Source organism: Squalius cephalus (genome assembly GCF_949319135.1).
Source record: "Squalius cephalus genome assembly, chromosome: 21".
Taxonomy (NCBI): domain Eukaryota; kingdom Metazoa; phylum Chordata; class Actinopteri; order Cypriniformes; family Leuciscidae; genus Squalius; species Squalius cephalus.
In genome coordinates this window covers 26886660-26901383 of record NC_137142.1, presented here as the reverse complement: position 1 = coordinate 26901383, position 14724 = coordinate 26886660, and the positions used below count along the sequence as shown (strand labels likewise).

At 38.5% G+C, this 14724-nt stretch overlaps 1 protein-coding gene across 6 annotated transcripts in view; it reads right to left on the bottom strand.

Annotated features, from left to right (window-relative positions):
* Nucleotides 1-14724, bottom strand: part of kiaa1109 (KIAA1109) — a 55964-nt gene that overhangs the window by 14271 nt on the left and 26969 nt on the right. For 3 of the 6 annotated variants that reach the window (XM_079854464.1, XM_079854461.1, XM_079854462.1), the window contains exons 41-64: nucleotides 14559-14704; nucleotides 14247-14472; nucleotides 13095-13259; nucleotides 12761-12939; nucleotides 12469-12644; nucleotides 10942-11657; nucleotides 10166-10411; nucleotides 9980-10073; nucleotides 8787-8837; nucleotides 7288-7494; nucleotides 6946-7175; nucleotides 6610-6839; nucleotides 6376-6481; nucleotides 6116-6213; nucleotides 5852-6037; nucleotides 5575-5743; nucleotides 5269-5480; nucleotides 4776-4974; nucleotides 4627-4686; nucleotides 3624-3850; nucleotides 1859-1989; nucleotides 1639-1762; nucleotides 1435-1550; nucleotides 1259-1328 (exon numbers count right to left, since the gene is read on the bottom strand). In XM_079854464.1, the coding sequence (XP_079710590.1) occupies nucleotides 1259-1328; nucleotides 1435-1550; nucleotides 1639-1762; nucleotides 1859-1989; nucleotides 3624-3850; nucleotides 4627-4686; nucleotides 4776-4974; nucleotides 5269-5480; nucleotides 5575-5743; nucleotides 5852-6037; nucleotides 6116-6213; nucleotides 6376-6481; nucleotides 6610-6839; nucleotides 6946-7175; nucleotides 7288-7494; nucleotides 8787-8837; nucleotides 9980-10073; nucleotides 10166-10411; nucleotides 10942-11657; nucleotides 12469-12644; nucleotides 12761-12939; nucleotides 13095-13259; nucleotides 14247-14472; nucleotides 14559-14704 (4364 nt within the window). Of the gene's footprint in view, nucleotides 1-325; nucleotides 374-1258; nucleotides 1329-1434; nucleotides 1551-1638; nucleotides 1763-1858; nucleotides 1990-3158; nucleotides 3378-3623; nucleotides 3851-4626; nucleotides 4687-4775; nucleotides 4975-5268; nucleotides 5481-5574; nucleotides 5744-5851; nucleotides 6038-6115; nucleotides 6214-6375; nucleotides 6482-6609; nucleotides 6840-6945; nucleotides 7176-7287; nucleotides 7495-8786; nucleotides 8838-9979; nucleotides 10074-10165; nucleotides 10412-10941; nucleotides 11658-12468; nucleotides 12645-12760; nucleotides 12940-13094; nucleotides 13260-14246; nucleotides 14473-14558; nucleotides 14705-14724 lie in introns of all 6 variants that reach the window. The other 3 variants (XM_079854460.1, XM_079854463.1, XM_079854465.1) reach the window with 3 other exon arrangements.

Here is a 14724-nt window from a genome sequence, read left to right as displayed (position 1 = left end):
ATCATGAGCAATGCAATGAACTAAGATCAAGTTCTAGACATGCTGAGGAAACAAGAGCTGATTAGTTAATACAAACACAGCACAAGAGCAGCTTCAACATGTGGAGCGAGGGAGTGTGTGAATCAATGTGTGAGTAGAGAGATCCAGAGAAAATAAGAACACTTTCCAAACTAAGATCCAAAAAGGCTAACACCATTTGATTGAGAAAGATGATTTTTGATCGAGTTTTGAAAAGCAGTTTTGATTTAGCACAAGAAGATTTTCATGCAGAGATTCAGAGGTGATTTTAAGAATTTGATTTGATTTGATCGTTTTTCTCTGGTACCTTAAACACAGAGCCAGCTGGACTGGGGATTAGGTTTGGGGTTTCCATCTTAAACACAAACAAACTTATGAAAAACCCATCCATAAATAAAAACCGGTATACTGAGCTATACAGTGCATGATCATACGCGTTCAGCATATTATGTGTATACTATACATGTGGCTTTTATAAAGTCAAGAGTGAAGTAATTGCAGGTGAAACTATAAAACCACTGAGTGTGAAGTGTGTCTGTCCAATTTCACAACCGTTACATTTTTTAAAAAATGTTTATGCTCACCAAATTGGTGATCAAAAAATGTATCATCAGAAATTCTGAGTGAAAACTGTTTTGTATGCAAATTTGGTCCTCAAGAAACATTTCTTATTATTATCAAAAGATGAAAACAGTTGAGCTTAATATTTTTGTGGAAACCATAATAAATGTTTTCAGGACTTGAATAGGATGAATAGAAAGTAAAAAAAAAACAGCATTTATTTGAAATAGAACTGTTTTCTAACATTATAAATGTTTTTTTACTTCAATTTAATGCATCCTTGCTGAATAAAAGTATAATTTTTTAATGGTAGTGTATATCAAAAGCAAAGCTTTATTCAACTTTACAGCTTCGTTGACATGTAAACAATGAACATGAAGATGGAACATTAAGGTGCGTTCACGCCATGTCATAATTACCACAACGATTCTGACCTCTAAAAAGCCTTCATGTGCTTGTAGAATTAGCAATTTTCTGAGAGCTACGACTCGTACCATGTGGCCGCTGTACCACCTGACTGCGAGAGCGATTCAAAAACAAACAAGCGCTTTTTTTACGGTAATTACGACATGGTGTGAATGCAGCATTAGAATGACGACAAAAAGATGAATAAAGCATTTCAAATGAACAAAGTCAGACATTTCAGAGTCAGACACACAGATGTATGCATGCACACTACCGTGTCGATGTTGAAGGTAACCCTTGGTGCTGGAGATGATGCATCCACTTTGATATCGGGCAGGTCATCCCTTTAGAGAGACAAAATGACAGAAAGTAAGGATTTGTAACTGAAAGACATTAACCCATCTGCAAATAACTGAGTGTTTGCATGTGTGAGTGTGAGTGAGTGTGTACCTGGGTCTATCCGACCTCTTCATTGCTGGTCTGCCTGTTGTTGAGATGCTCTTTGACCTGCTGTTGCTATAGCTGGGCTTGTACCCTAAACCCCATTTATCTTTCAAAGATGCAGCCTAAACAAAGCATAACCATTTCATCTCTACCAGATTTACAGTGTATAATTAATAAGCAGTAATAAAGCTGAATCGAAGCGATTCTTACCCGCATGCTGGAGCGCCGCAGCTTCTTGCGCACATCTCGGCGGATATCATTGACAGCGACAGATTCCAACTGTTGGTAGCGCTGGATTTCCTGGTTAATAGTGCTTTCACTTGCACCCAGTTTTCTTAGAGAAAAAAAAAAACAAGAATAATAGGGATTTATTTTAGGCAGAAGCCAATTAATTGAGGTATTTTGGTTCTTGATGTTAGGCTGACATTACTTGAGATCGTCAATGACTTTGGCCTGCTCATTGAGTTCTCTAATGTCCACCAGGCGCTTGGAGAACTTTCGTCCACGAGCGTCGATTATCTGATTGCTCATAACTGCCTGCCTCCGCAGGTCAACAGACTCCTGTAAGAGGGAAACTACTGTCAATACAACACATTTAGATGCAAGACATACTTAGGGGTGGGCGGTATGACAAAATCACGGTATGAGCGATTCAGAAATGTTATACACCACTTTATATATTTTTTTGACAAATATTTAAAGCATACATTTACACTTCTGTTCAAATCTTTGTTGTCTGTATGATTTTTAAAGTCTCTTATTCGCACTAAGGCTGCATTTTTTTGATCCAAAAAATGCAGTAAATACAGTAATATTGTGATATATTACTACAGTTAGACATATTAGATTTCTATTTTGAAAAAATGCTGGTCTTTTTAACTTTTTATTCATCAAAGAATCCTGGAAAAAGTATCACAGGTTCCAAAACTTTCCAGCATTGATAATAAATCAGCATATTAGAATGATTTCTGAAGGATCATGTGACACTGAAGATTGGAGTAATGGCTGATGAAAAATCATCTTTGCATCACAGAAATAAATTATATTTTAAAGTATATTAAAATAGAATTTTAAATTGTACTAATATTTTTACAATATTACAGTTTTTCTGTATTTTTGATCAAATAAATGCAGGCTTGATGAGCATAAGAAACTTCTTTAAAAAATAATAAATAAATAAATAGTAATGTTTCCAAACTTTTGATCGGTTCTGTACATTTACATATTTACATGAATGGTATATCATGACCTTCTGGCATATTTCAACAGTCGCACAGTTTTTTACCATCATTCTGCCCAGCCCTAGGCACAGTCATGCATAAAAATCTATTCCAAAATCACACAGAATATTAAACACTGTCAAAACAAGTGTGGATCATTGCAGACAAACAAAATCAAAACACCACCCCAAAAAAAAACTGATTACTAAAGCAAAGACAATTCATGAGAAATGCATCCTTTGGAAATGCGAAATGAGAAGATGTGACTGGCCACTCATTTCTCATGGAAAGGAATCAGATGAGACTAAAAAGCAGCAGGATATATTTCTCGCTCAACATATTTCAGTTGCTCAAAACCAAGAGTTCTAGGCACAATTCAACAAGGTTTTGAGCAATTTGACTAATCTTAAAAGAAACTTCCACCCTGAGAGTAGGAACAATATGGAGAGAAAGGATGTGACAGAGAAACAGAGAGGATTGAAAAGCAAACTAGAGCTCTAATGTACATACACAGCCCCAGGACAGGGGTCTGGGATTTCTAGTTTGTTCTGCATTGGCTGAGGACGGCAGGCGAACACTTCTCGACTTTAGCCGAGTGATTGTGGATGATGGAGAAATATTACGACACTCAGAAGGTGAGAGGGGAGGGGGGCTGGGGCTAATGCCCAGAATGCTGTTCACCAGCCGCTTCCTGAACGAAAGTCTGGGGCTGAGATCACCTTCAGGACACTGCAAACATGGGCCGGTTTAAAACAAACACAGACACACACACTACTACACAGACATTGAGAACAAATACTAAGAAGAAACTTCACATAGCGTGTTTTGAACACAAAAATGACATTAATATCCAAACAATAAAAGAAAAGAAACAGACAATGTCAATTCAAAATAGAAAAACAGCCCCAAACACTTTACAATGACAATAAAGGTGAGCCAACAAATGTTAGTGACATAAAAAATGTGAGCTCTGACCATGTGTATGGGGGGAGACATGCCATCACTCTCGTCCTCGTCTGACAGGTCAGCCATGTTGACTGAGTTGAGGTCTGTGATGTCATCGGTGTCCTCTTCACCGGTCAGAGATGTGAGTGTGTTACCCAGAGCATTCAGACGCTTGCCGATGTTGGGATCCATGTGCACATCGATACCACACATCTTCCACAAGACATTAAGGGTCCACGTCCCTGCGCTGCTGCTCTCTGGAGAATTGAATGGTTTTGTTATTGGATACAGACAAAAAGTCAAATATGAAGTCAGCATTAAATCAACATTGACAATGTTTACTTTCTTAATGCATGGCCTTTATCAGTGTACACTCCCTTTCAAGAGATTGGGGTCAGTCAGTTTTTTAAAGTATGTACGTAATTTTCCATCAGGTCTAAAATATAAACGCTTATAATAGGCATTTAAAACCCCGCTTTGGAAGAAATGATGATGTAGTGACTCATTTAAATTGATCAATAAAAGTGACAGAATTTGCTTTGTAACATTATAAATGCTTATATTACATTATAGATTTTTTTGCAATTTCTATTCATCAAAGAATTCTGAAATTGGTTTCACAAAAATATAAGGCAGCATTGTTTAACTGTTTTCAACATTGAAAAAAATATTACGAAATGTTTCTTGAGCACCAAATCAACATATTACAAGGATCATGTGACACTGAAGACTGGGGTAATTCTGCTGAAAATTCAGCTTTCCATCTCAAGAATATATATATATTTTTAAATATATTAAACTGTTATTTTAAATTGTAATAATATTTCATAATATTACTGTTTTACTGTATTTTTATCAAATAAATATAGCATTGGAGAGCATTTGAGAGTTCTTTCAAAAACATTAAACAATTTTACCAACCCCAAACTTTTGAACAGCAGTGTATGCAAAAGTGTCCTCTAATCATTTTTATTGTTGATTTTTGTTGTTGTTGAATAGGTCAAATTAATTCAGAAGATCATTTCACACAAACCTGCAGAGGCCTGGCCTGTTGTTCTGGAACAAACTTCATAAGTACCATCAGGCACAACACCTGAAAAGCCACATTGAGTCTTTGAAGAATCAGGGAAGCGTTATAGGGCCAAAAATAGATACAACACATTTACATTGAGTGTTACTCACAGGCATTCATGACCAGTTCTCCTCTGATCTCAGGTTTCCAGTCATCCCAAGTTGTCTCAAAACCCTCAGCAAATCGAATGCAAAAGTTTTTAAAATGTCCTTTGCTGACCAGAGACTCGGAGGAACAGGCTGTTATTAGCGTACTCTCGATGGTTAACACCAGTGCTGAGCCAGTGTCAAAATCAATACTGTGATTGGCCTAATGTACAATAGGAAACAGTAACAAACATTTAACTTCAATCATGCAAACAATTCATGTGCAAGAGTGTAATACAAGACAGGCAGTGCTTTATACAGTTAAAGGACAATCAAAATTGGTTCACACCAATCTGGGTTGCGTATCTCAAAAGCATCGTAAGCTAAGTTGATCGTAGAGAACACTGGTGGCAATGGTTCTACGATCTACTTAGGCCTACAATGCTTTTGAGAAACACGGCCCTGAAGAGTTTAAACATAAAAAGAATGAAAAATAGATGCATCAGTGAGGATCCACCTGTGTAGAGTTGGTGATAGGTAGGCAGATGCCCAGGTCATTGACAGTGAGCTGTAGAAAGAGAGTGCTGAAGGCCTGGGCGCTGGTCTGCTGAATTGCTGGCAGTTTGTCTACCACTTCTTTTGTGGCCATATGAATGTCCGAGTTGAGAGCCAAGCGTTGTTCCTTCCAGTTATCATAGGCAGCCTTATAGTTCAGCCAGAACAGCACAGCTAAAAAAAAAGACATACAAATACGCAATTACAAACCCAAAAAAGTTCCCCAATGGATACACATGAAAAAAAACCAAGCTAAGTGTGGACTGACCTCTGTCAAATGCCACTGGTTGAGCAAAAACAATAGGACGGTTGAGGGTGATCAGGACGGCCTCTTTGTTAGAGCTGCCACTGATCTCCTCCTGCAGAGCATTGCGCAAACCGATTCGAGTGCGGAAGTACGCCACTTGGTGGAAATCTGACCCCGCCTCCTCATACACCTGCAAGAGAAAGTGTTATAACACTCTCATGCATCCACAAGAAAACTTTATATGACAATAATGAATAACAGAGTATGAAGAAACGCTCATTTCTGTAACAGTGGCTACCTGATGTTTGACGATTTGCCCCAAAGCCAAGTTGAGATCCACTTGACATTTCCCAAAAAGCTTCAGGTAGTTACTTCCTGTGGGAGTAGTCTTGCACTGAACCCGATTGGACAGTTCAAGCTCAATCCAGCCCGTTTCAAAGCGTACCGCCCTCATTGAAGGAGTGGTGGCCGTCATTTGAATCCCCTGCAAAAGAGAAAAATATTCAAAAAGTCTGCAGAATTAACCTTAACAAATAAATACATAATTTAAGGAAGTCCAAACCTTAAACGTCAGATTTAGAGAGTAAAGCAGGATTTTAGGTTTGTCGCCATCTGTTGACACATCGTGTTCATTCCACAGTGGGATTGGTTGTTCCCCTCCTACAGAAACACATGCATTTCACACAGCTGGTCAAGTAAAAGAATCAACAACAGCAAAAAATGCATAACAAAAACTAAAATAAATAATAAAAATTATATAAAACAAATTAAATAGATGGAAAAAGTTCTCCATTTATGCTACTTGTTCTTCAACACACATACCTGACACTTTCTGGATGACCTCATTGACCTCCTTCATGAAGACCTTTTGTAAGAAGACTAGGTGGTTGAGCAAATCTGTGGTCAAGTTGTGTTCGAAAGATCCAATCTAAAAATGAAGAAAAAAATTCTAAAATGCTCTATTTCAACCATATGCATCCATCTGTAATACTGGAACAAACTGATAAGCAAGCACAGCATTTAGAACAATTTCTCATTGAAAGGTCAACGACTCACCTCAGCTACACAGCGCAAGTAATTTCCCTGCAGATAGTTGCTGTATTCTGGGGCCCAGGCTGTGTCGCTGTGGCCCTCGTGCTCCTGTATAATGTACTGTCCTGACATGGTGACGGGAGGCAGATTTAGGCTGGCAGTGGGGGGCATGGCCGACACGTCCACAGGGGAAACCTTTGACTGGAAACACAGCTTATGATTGGGCAGTTCGAAAGTAAAACGCGTCTGAGCACCTGCGAGAGGGAGACAGCAAAACGTTAATCATTTTTAATTGTTGCATCTGTGTTTTCCAGTGCTTTATGGAATAAATTAGCAATTCGCTTGTGGAATTGTGGGTACCAGTCATGCCATGGCTTTTCATGCGGCCCATCTTGTATTCTGCTTTAAGAGAGGGCAATAGGGCTGCGCCAATAGTGATCCCATCGAGCATAGCGCTGAATTTCAACACGATTGGCTTCTTCTCCAGTCCTTCGGGCAGCTGAGGAAACTCACTGGCCTCCACTGGAGTTTGATTGACACTCACTTCAGAGGGCTGCGGAGTTGGCGTCTCTTCTCGGTTGGGAGGAGGGCTGATGAAAACAGGAAACCGATTTAAATTTAATATCGGCGACAAACAAAAGCCGCATTTAATATCGGCGACAACAGGAGTTGTGAAAAGAAAGTGCCAGAGGTTTGCCTCACATGTTGGAGGGCTGACGGATGAGGTCTGAAATCTGTTTTGAGAGCTGATGGGAGCTGCGGACCATCATGCTGTGCAGCGTTGCAGGATGTTGCGGGATGTTGATGAAGATAGCACCCACTTTAAATACTGCAGCATTATTGGTCTTCAGCCCACGCTGCGCACTATATAAAGCCTGGGACTTTGCGATGTTACACTTCACCACAGTCCTAATATACAAATACACACAAACAAAAGGAACTTACTCCAAATGCTCACTTTGAAATCACAGCCTGCATGTTACACCGAGCAGTCACATAAAACAATGTCTGTGAAATGTATAGACAGACTTTGGCAAAATGTACAAGTGAAATGTTCATGTGGCTGGAAACGAGGCCTTGTGGATATGGGAACTGCAACGAGAGAGATCTAGATGCATTAATAGAAAAGAGGAATGGGAGAGTTTCAGCTCCTGATAGCTTGACCATGGACTGTCCATCTTATTCATACTGCACAGAAAAATCACAAAATTGGCAAACACTTGCCAAAATGACAAGCTCCAATCAGATTGCCTGACAAATATGCAATTACATCCACCGGGCTGATGCAATGAGCGCATTTGAGGAGGAACTAATCACTGGATTTGACAGCTTTTCCCAGGTTTGAAGCATCAAGTATTAAAAGATATTAAAAGACTTTTGTATGAGGCACGTAGCAGCACATGAACTCAATATCCACGAGCAAAACTTTATAATCGGTTTTCTGTTCTGAGTTATGAGTTTGTGAAATACTCTGTACTTATTACATTTGGAAGAACAGGGTAAAACAATTCACATATTTTTTGGTAAAACTGTTCTCAAAGACCTCCAAGCCAATCTATTATTATTGCATCACTGATTTCAGATAAAACTGCACTTAAACATCAAAAGTGTCAAATGTCAATAATGTAGCGATGTAGCAAAGATAAAGTCAAGCCAAGCAGCTTTCTGTTGCAAATTCGCTTGACCAACTAGGAACCGTTGCGAAATCCGAGTGGGGAAATCTTTCACCCTAACGTGAAATTTCCAGTCAAGTGAAGTCCTATTGAAATTACTGGATTCTTCCCCAAAAATGTACCAATCAATGGGATTATGAGCGCATTAAGTGGGCAGATCTTGGTCAGATAACCTGTGAAGTGGTCCAGACTTCATGCTGATAGTCAAAAGCCTTTCTCGGTGACACTAGGTAGTAGAAAACCATTAATATAACACACTGACAGCATTAATAAATATGATTTGAAAAATAGTGTTATGAGGATGTTAAGATTTCACTGACCACTGTCTGAACAGATACTATATCTGTGAAGCCTTTATATGAGAGAGCCATGGCGGGTTAGAGAGGATATGAAATGTTATGATAGTAAGAGTGAACACCATGTGTCATATGATTGACATATGGAAGGACTGTGATATCCAAATATTATGGAGATGTTATGAATGGTAATGGAGAAAAGGACAAGGTTACTGAGGAAACTTAGACATACAGGAACTCCTGCTTGGTTGTGCTGGTAGGTGAGGTTGGAAAATCCTCTAGTCTGCCAGCGAGAGAGGCAGAAAAAACAAAACAAAAATGACAGATAGAGAGAACAGAGGAGAGTAGAGAGGAGGAAGATAGAAGAGGGGAAGTTATCCACAGAAAACATTTCAAAACTGTCACATATGCTGTGATAAATCTGTACTCTTAGAAATACATTTGAAAGAGAGACCATCAGAACAAAAACAGATCCAAGGAATAAATGAAAATCCAGATTCAGACATTGCATTACAAAGGCTGCATGGCTGAAACTGGAAATGTATTTTACATTTCATGAAGCTAAGGTGTTGTGGGTCGTTCCCAGGGTGCAGTTTCGAAATTCTTTAGTTTTTGATCGTTTATAGTTTGCTGTCATGTGGTTGCTAGAAACATGGTCAACTCTCTATGACAATCTGGTCTCTAAATACACTATTATTCAAGCTTTGGAATTAATAAAATAAATTAATATTTTACAGTATATAGCAAGCATCCATTTCTATTTTAAATGAATGCTTGATGCATGACAATAAATGAATCAAAATAAACAAAAAATTCAGCTTTGCCATCATAGGGATAAATAACATTTTTAAATATTACTGTGTCACTGTATTTTGATCAACTAAATGCAGCCTTGGTGAGCATTAGAGATTTTTCATTCAAATCATAAAAACAATCTTACCGAACTCAAACTTTTTAACCGTAGTAACTTTGTTCCCTCATTCAGCAAAAGTATATGAGGTCCTGAATTTTGTACAATTTAGTATTTAGTCCGTAAGTTGATTTGTCAGACCGATCAAATAAACAGAACAAATATTAAGGCTCCACAGAGATACGTTTACATTCTTCAGGAAAGTCAACCTGCCAACAGCTTAAAGTGTATTGCATGTGAAACTGGAATTCTCATTAGGGTATTAATAGACTGTTATCAAAATAAAGTGTTAGCAGATATTAAGCAGACAGTCAACCAATATTTTAATGACTGGTAATTGAAATGTAGTTGCAAAGTTACTTGTAGTTAGAAAAATGTCTAAAGTTGACCATCAAAATAAAGTGTAACCGAAAAATTACACACTTCAAGGTAAATGGATTTATATAAAGGTGAACAATGATAATTGATAGAGCATTCAATAGGTCTTCAAGCCTGGTGTTAAGGGAACTACTGACTGTATATCTGGTGAGATTCCTTCCAGAAGCACAATGTTCACACATCCGATATGGGCCGAGGCACAGGTCTCAGTCATCTTCTGATGGAGAATGTCTACAGCAAGAGAACAGGAATTACAGGATATTTCATCTGCAAGGTTTTAGTTGGTGAAATATTTTAAAGTGTGTGAATGCTGTTTGCATTACCCTTCATTTTCTCCTTTAAAGTAAAACTGCCATGTATTTTCTTAAGCTCTGCCTCCATGGTTAGTCCTCCAATGTCTGCTTCCAGATGTGTGCGGTTCACCATGCCAACGCCAAACACGATCAGCGTCACATGCTGGGGCTCAGAGCTTACCAAACTCCGCCGACGACCCAGCCGACTGGGCGGCGTCTCGCCCTCCGATTCAAACACCAATCGACATGGAGGATCCGCAGGGCTCCTCCCACCCTCTGAATAGCAAAAATAAACAGTTGAATAGGCAAATTTGGGCAAAAGCAAAGATTATTATGCTGGCAGATATGTTTATACCAGTCAGATACAACGTAAGATGCTAAAATATTTTTCTTTGCAACATGACATTATTTTTACAGCAATGTATGAGACAGTGTTTCCTCTCTCTAAATATCGTTACCACAAAATCTTTTTACCATAATGTATAATCAAATAATGACATATTTAAACTGTAAAGTATTTATACATCATGGTGCAATAATCTGCTGTAGTGTCTTTTAATATACATTTATTGTATTCACCAAGAATATACTCATTATTGTATCACAGAACTGAACATTTTATAAGAATTATATTTGAGAATATTGTAAACTTAAAATAAAAATGAATGAATTCATCTTTACTCATATTAAATAATAAATATAATTATCACTGATTTTCTTGAAAATAATAGCCAAAAATATATTATTTCATATTTTTTCTTTAAGAAAATAAAAGCAATTGAAATCAACAGAGCAGGAAGTCCTACCTGAGAGGGCATTGTCTTGGTTCTTCTCCAGGATGCCTGTGGGGTCTGATATGAGCGAGTAGAAATTAAGAAGTTTGTACATGTTCTGCCAGCATTCGGCCGACGGCTCGCTCTGTTCTGACACTGTGATGGAGTCCGAGTCATCCATCTGAATGGTCATGTGATCCGCCACATCGCGTGAACCTTTCCGCGATACTTTTGACGTTCTTCGCTCTGAACGTCCCAGCGTCCCCCTTCCACGAGGCTCTCGATTCCTGGTCAGTGTGTCCAGGCCTGGCCCGACCACGGTGCGTTTGTTCTTCTGAGTGCCCAGTCGAGCAGCTCCGTTCAGGCTCCCACGAGAACTACGGCTGAAATCAGATGAGCGGAATTCTCGATAAGGCCGTGCCTTGGTGGGCGTGGGGGAAGAGGAGCCGGCGGTGTAGCGGTTGAGTTTGATGTCAGTCTGTGTGGCTTTTATGTCATCAATCATTGTGCTGAACTGGTGAATGAGGCGAACCAGGGCCATATCCACATGCTGGCGAATCGCCTGACAAGCGAGGGTAAAATGGCAGTGCACGCTAGCCTGGGGTCTCCGGCTCAGCTCGTGGAAAGACAGCGCACTGGCAGAGGGAGGGGTTGACATGCACTTCTCTAGCACGACTGCATTCAAACTGAAAGTCTCAATCATCAGGGCAGGCTTGAAATCAAGAGGGGGGAGATTTACCATGCCCTGCCTGAAACACAAAAACACACCATACTAAAATTAGAGATATGCAACATTATGACTGCTTGAATACTCAGTAGTTAAAGTAGACAAATGTTCATTGTGGGACGGCAAGGGAAAAACAGACCTGAAGTTCTACTTCACCATGGTAAAATTAATGAATAATGATAAATATAGGATAAAATAAATGGCCGCCAATACGTTTGAGAGAAAAACAATATCTAATAAATGTAAATATTTATGTAATAATTTTAAAATAATTATTTCACATAGCTATTCATAACCACATATTTTACAGAAAGTGTTTAAAGAATGACATTTTAGTGCAAAAATATTGGTAATTCTTGCTTTGCGCTCATAGTTTCAATTAGAACACATCACATCCGGTCAGGCGGTCGCATTCATTCTACCCCCAAAAGATAAAATATTCCAACACACCGAAAGTTCACATCGGATCCAAAACTTTGCATATGGTCAGAACTCCACAAAGCTCCCTCACTACTCTACATGTGAAATAAATGACTTCAGATCATTTGTTTGTAGTACACAAGTTAGTCATAGTTACTGTCATGGTCAACTCAAAATGAAGAACTTTTTTGTTTTGTGCGCTTATTGACTGGTTATTCATTTTGACAATGTGTTGATAAAGATATACATTTGCAGTTTTTGAAATATTTTAATATTCATTTAATTATTTTTATTAATTTAATTTTAAAAAACGACAAAATAAAGTTACCCAAAAGAAACTCTGAAAAGGGGGGGATTACTCTTTCTAGGATATCTCTAGAAAGATAAAAGCTGGCATGTGACATCCGTGTTACCTGTGTGCTCGTTTGTTCTTCCTTTCTTTGCTGGTGTCAGAGTCGACAATGTCAGCTCTCAAACACTCAAGAGTGCCGCTGAAGGATAGGTGCTCCCCAAAATACATCTTGTAACTGAGTGGAGGAGCATCCTGGGGCTGGATACCAATGTGACTCAACAAAGGCTTGAAAACAACCTGTATGGATAATCCCAAGAGAGACACATACACACAAACAGAATGAGAAAGGCAATAACATGTGCATGGTCATAAATAAACAATAACAAATTAATAAGTATTCCTGGTGCACACACCTGTGCGTCAGCTAGCTGTACAGCTGCAGGGCAGAGATTCGTCTCATCTTGTTCAAGCAGGTCCTCCTGACTTGTGCTGTGCTGGGAGTGTGTGTGCTGAGAGTGTGTGTCCAGTGTATTCTGATCACTGGACAATACAGTGTTAAAATCTGATGCAGAAGGAATGGTGGGGAGCACTCCTGTATGTAAAGAGTTAAAGACATTCAGTGCAAAATGAACATACTTCAATAAATGAGTCACTAATCACAGCATCATGGACAGATATAGATGCATGGTCACATACAGTCAACAGACTTCATACTCGTATACTTCTGTCAGTACACTAATCGCTCACCTCCGGTCTGCAGGCTGTTGTGTTGAGAGCGGTTGAGGGGAGAGTCCTGGACATTGCCGCCTGTTCGGTTGCCAACAGCGTTTGACATCCAGTTGTAGAAGCTGACGGAAAACGGCTCCGAAAGAAGAGGGTGTTCCGTTAACACGTCTGCACCCACAAAGTTGCCTACCCAAAAACAAGAGACATTTAGCGTTAACTAGATTTTGAATAGTAGGTGGTTTCAACGGCACAGTGACGTGTTTGATAAGGTGTTCTGAGGGGTTGTTAGCACACTGCTCAAGTCTTTGTCATATACAAGTCAGTAGAAGTCATTTTTTTAGGGATGCACATACATATATACACACATACATATATACATATATATATATATATATATATATATATATATATATATATATATATATATTCAATGTGTGTATATGTGCATCCCTAAAAAAATTACTAAAAATGAAAAAAAGAAAGAAAAAAACAAACGAAAGAAAAATGGAAAATGGAAAAAAGCTAAATAGAATTTTTTTTTTTAAATAACAAATGCACAAAAAGTTATTAAAAAAATTTAATGAAAATACAAAAATAACAGTTAATTCAAAAGTGTAACTATTACCGAGTGACAGATTTTCTCTATCATTAACTGGTATCAGATATTGGAAATTTAATTCTGCATGCTTATTTTCCCTATTTTAACATCTGGATTACCATCATCTAACACTCAAAGTTATTCTTTAATAACACTAATAATTTATAAAATTTTATTTCAATTTATTACAATAACACTGTTAATTTTAATCTTTAGAAAATCTCTAAATTAATACCTATTTTTCATAATGTACATTAAAATAGTGTTAAGCCTAAATTCACTTGTAACAATTATAACGGTTGAATTTTAGTTTGTATTTTATGTTAATTTTAGTCTCCAACCCAGTTTGGTTTCTCTGTACTTTTATGGTTTTTGACATGCAGACACTCTCTGGGTAGAAAAATAATACTAAAAAAGAAGAAGAAAAAAATCAAAGACAATTAGGTTATAGAAATCCGCTCTCACAGGAAACACCATATATCAAGAAAATGCATTCGTCTTCCTAGTTCACATTTTAACCCGTCTAATATTAGATTGCAAAAAGCAATAAACTCTGAATGAAGAAAATCATGTACTTGTACGTGTCAGGGAGCTGCTCTTGGCTGCGGTTTGTTCGTTTGCTCGAAGGGGCGTTGCTTCTAGCAGGTTGTGCAGACTGTGGATGCTTCCTGTCAAGTAGCTTAGCAACGATTCCTTCCTAGGGCTATGATTGGACTGCAGCCCTGCCCGACTGACATGAGCGGGAGAATCAGCTGCTGTATCTCCACTCGTGTAGCTCAGGGACTGGTAAGGATGGGAACCCTAAAAAAATAAAAGAAAAAAGGCATTTCGTTTCCAGACCTATCATAAACTTATACACAGTGTCAACAAAACAGACCCACACAAACCTTGATCCTGAGTGCTGACTCATTGTGTGTGTGAGATTTGGACAGTTTTCTCATGATCTCGACTCCAGTCACAGGGGCAGAGTTACCGGTAGGAGCAGGACGACTACATACTCCCTCTAACAGCATTGTGTGTTCACTTACAGTGCCTAAAATGCACATAAATAAC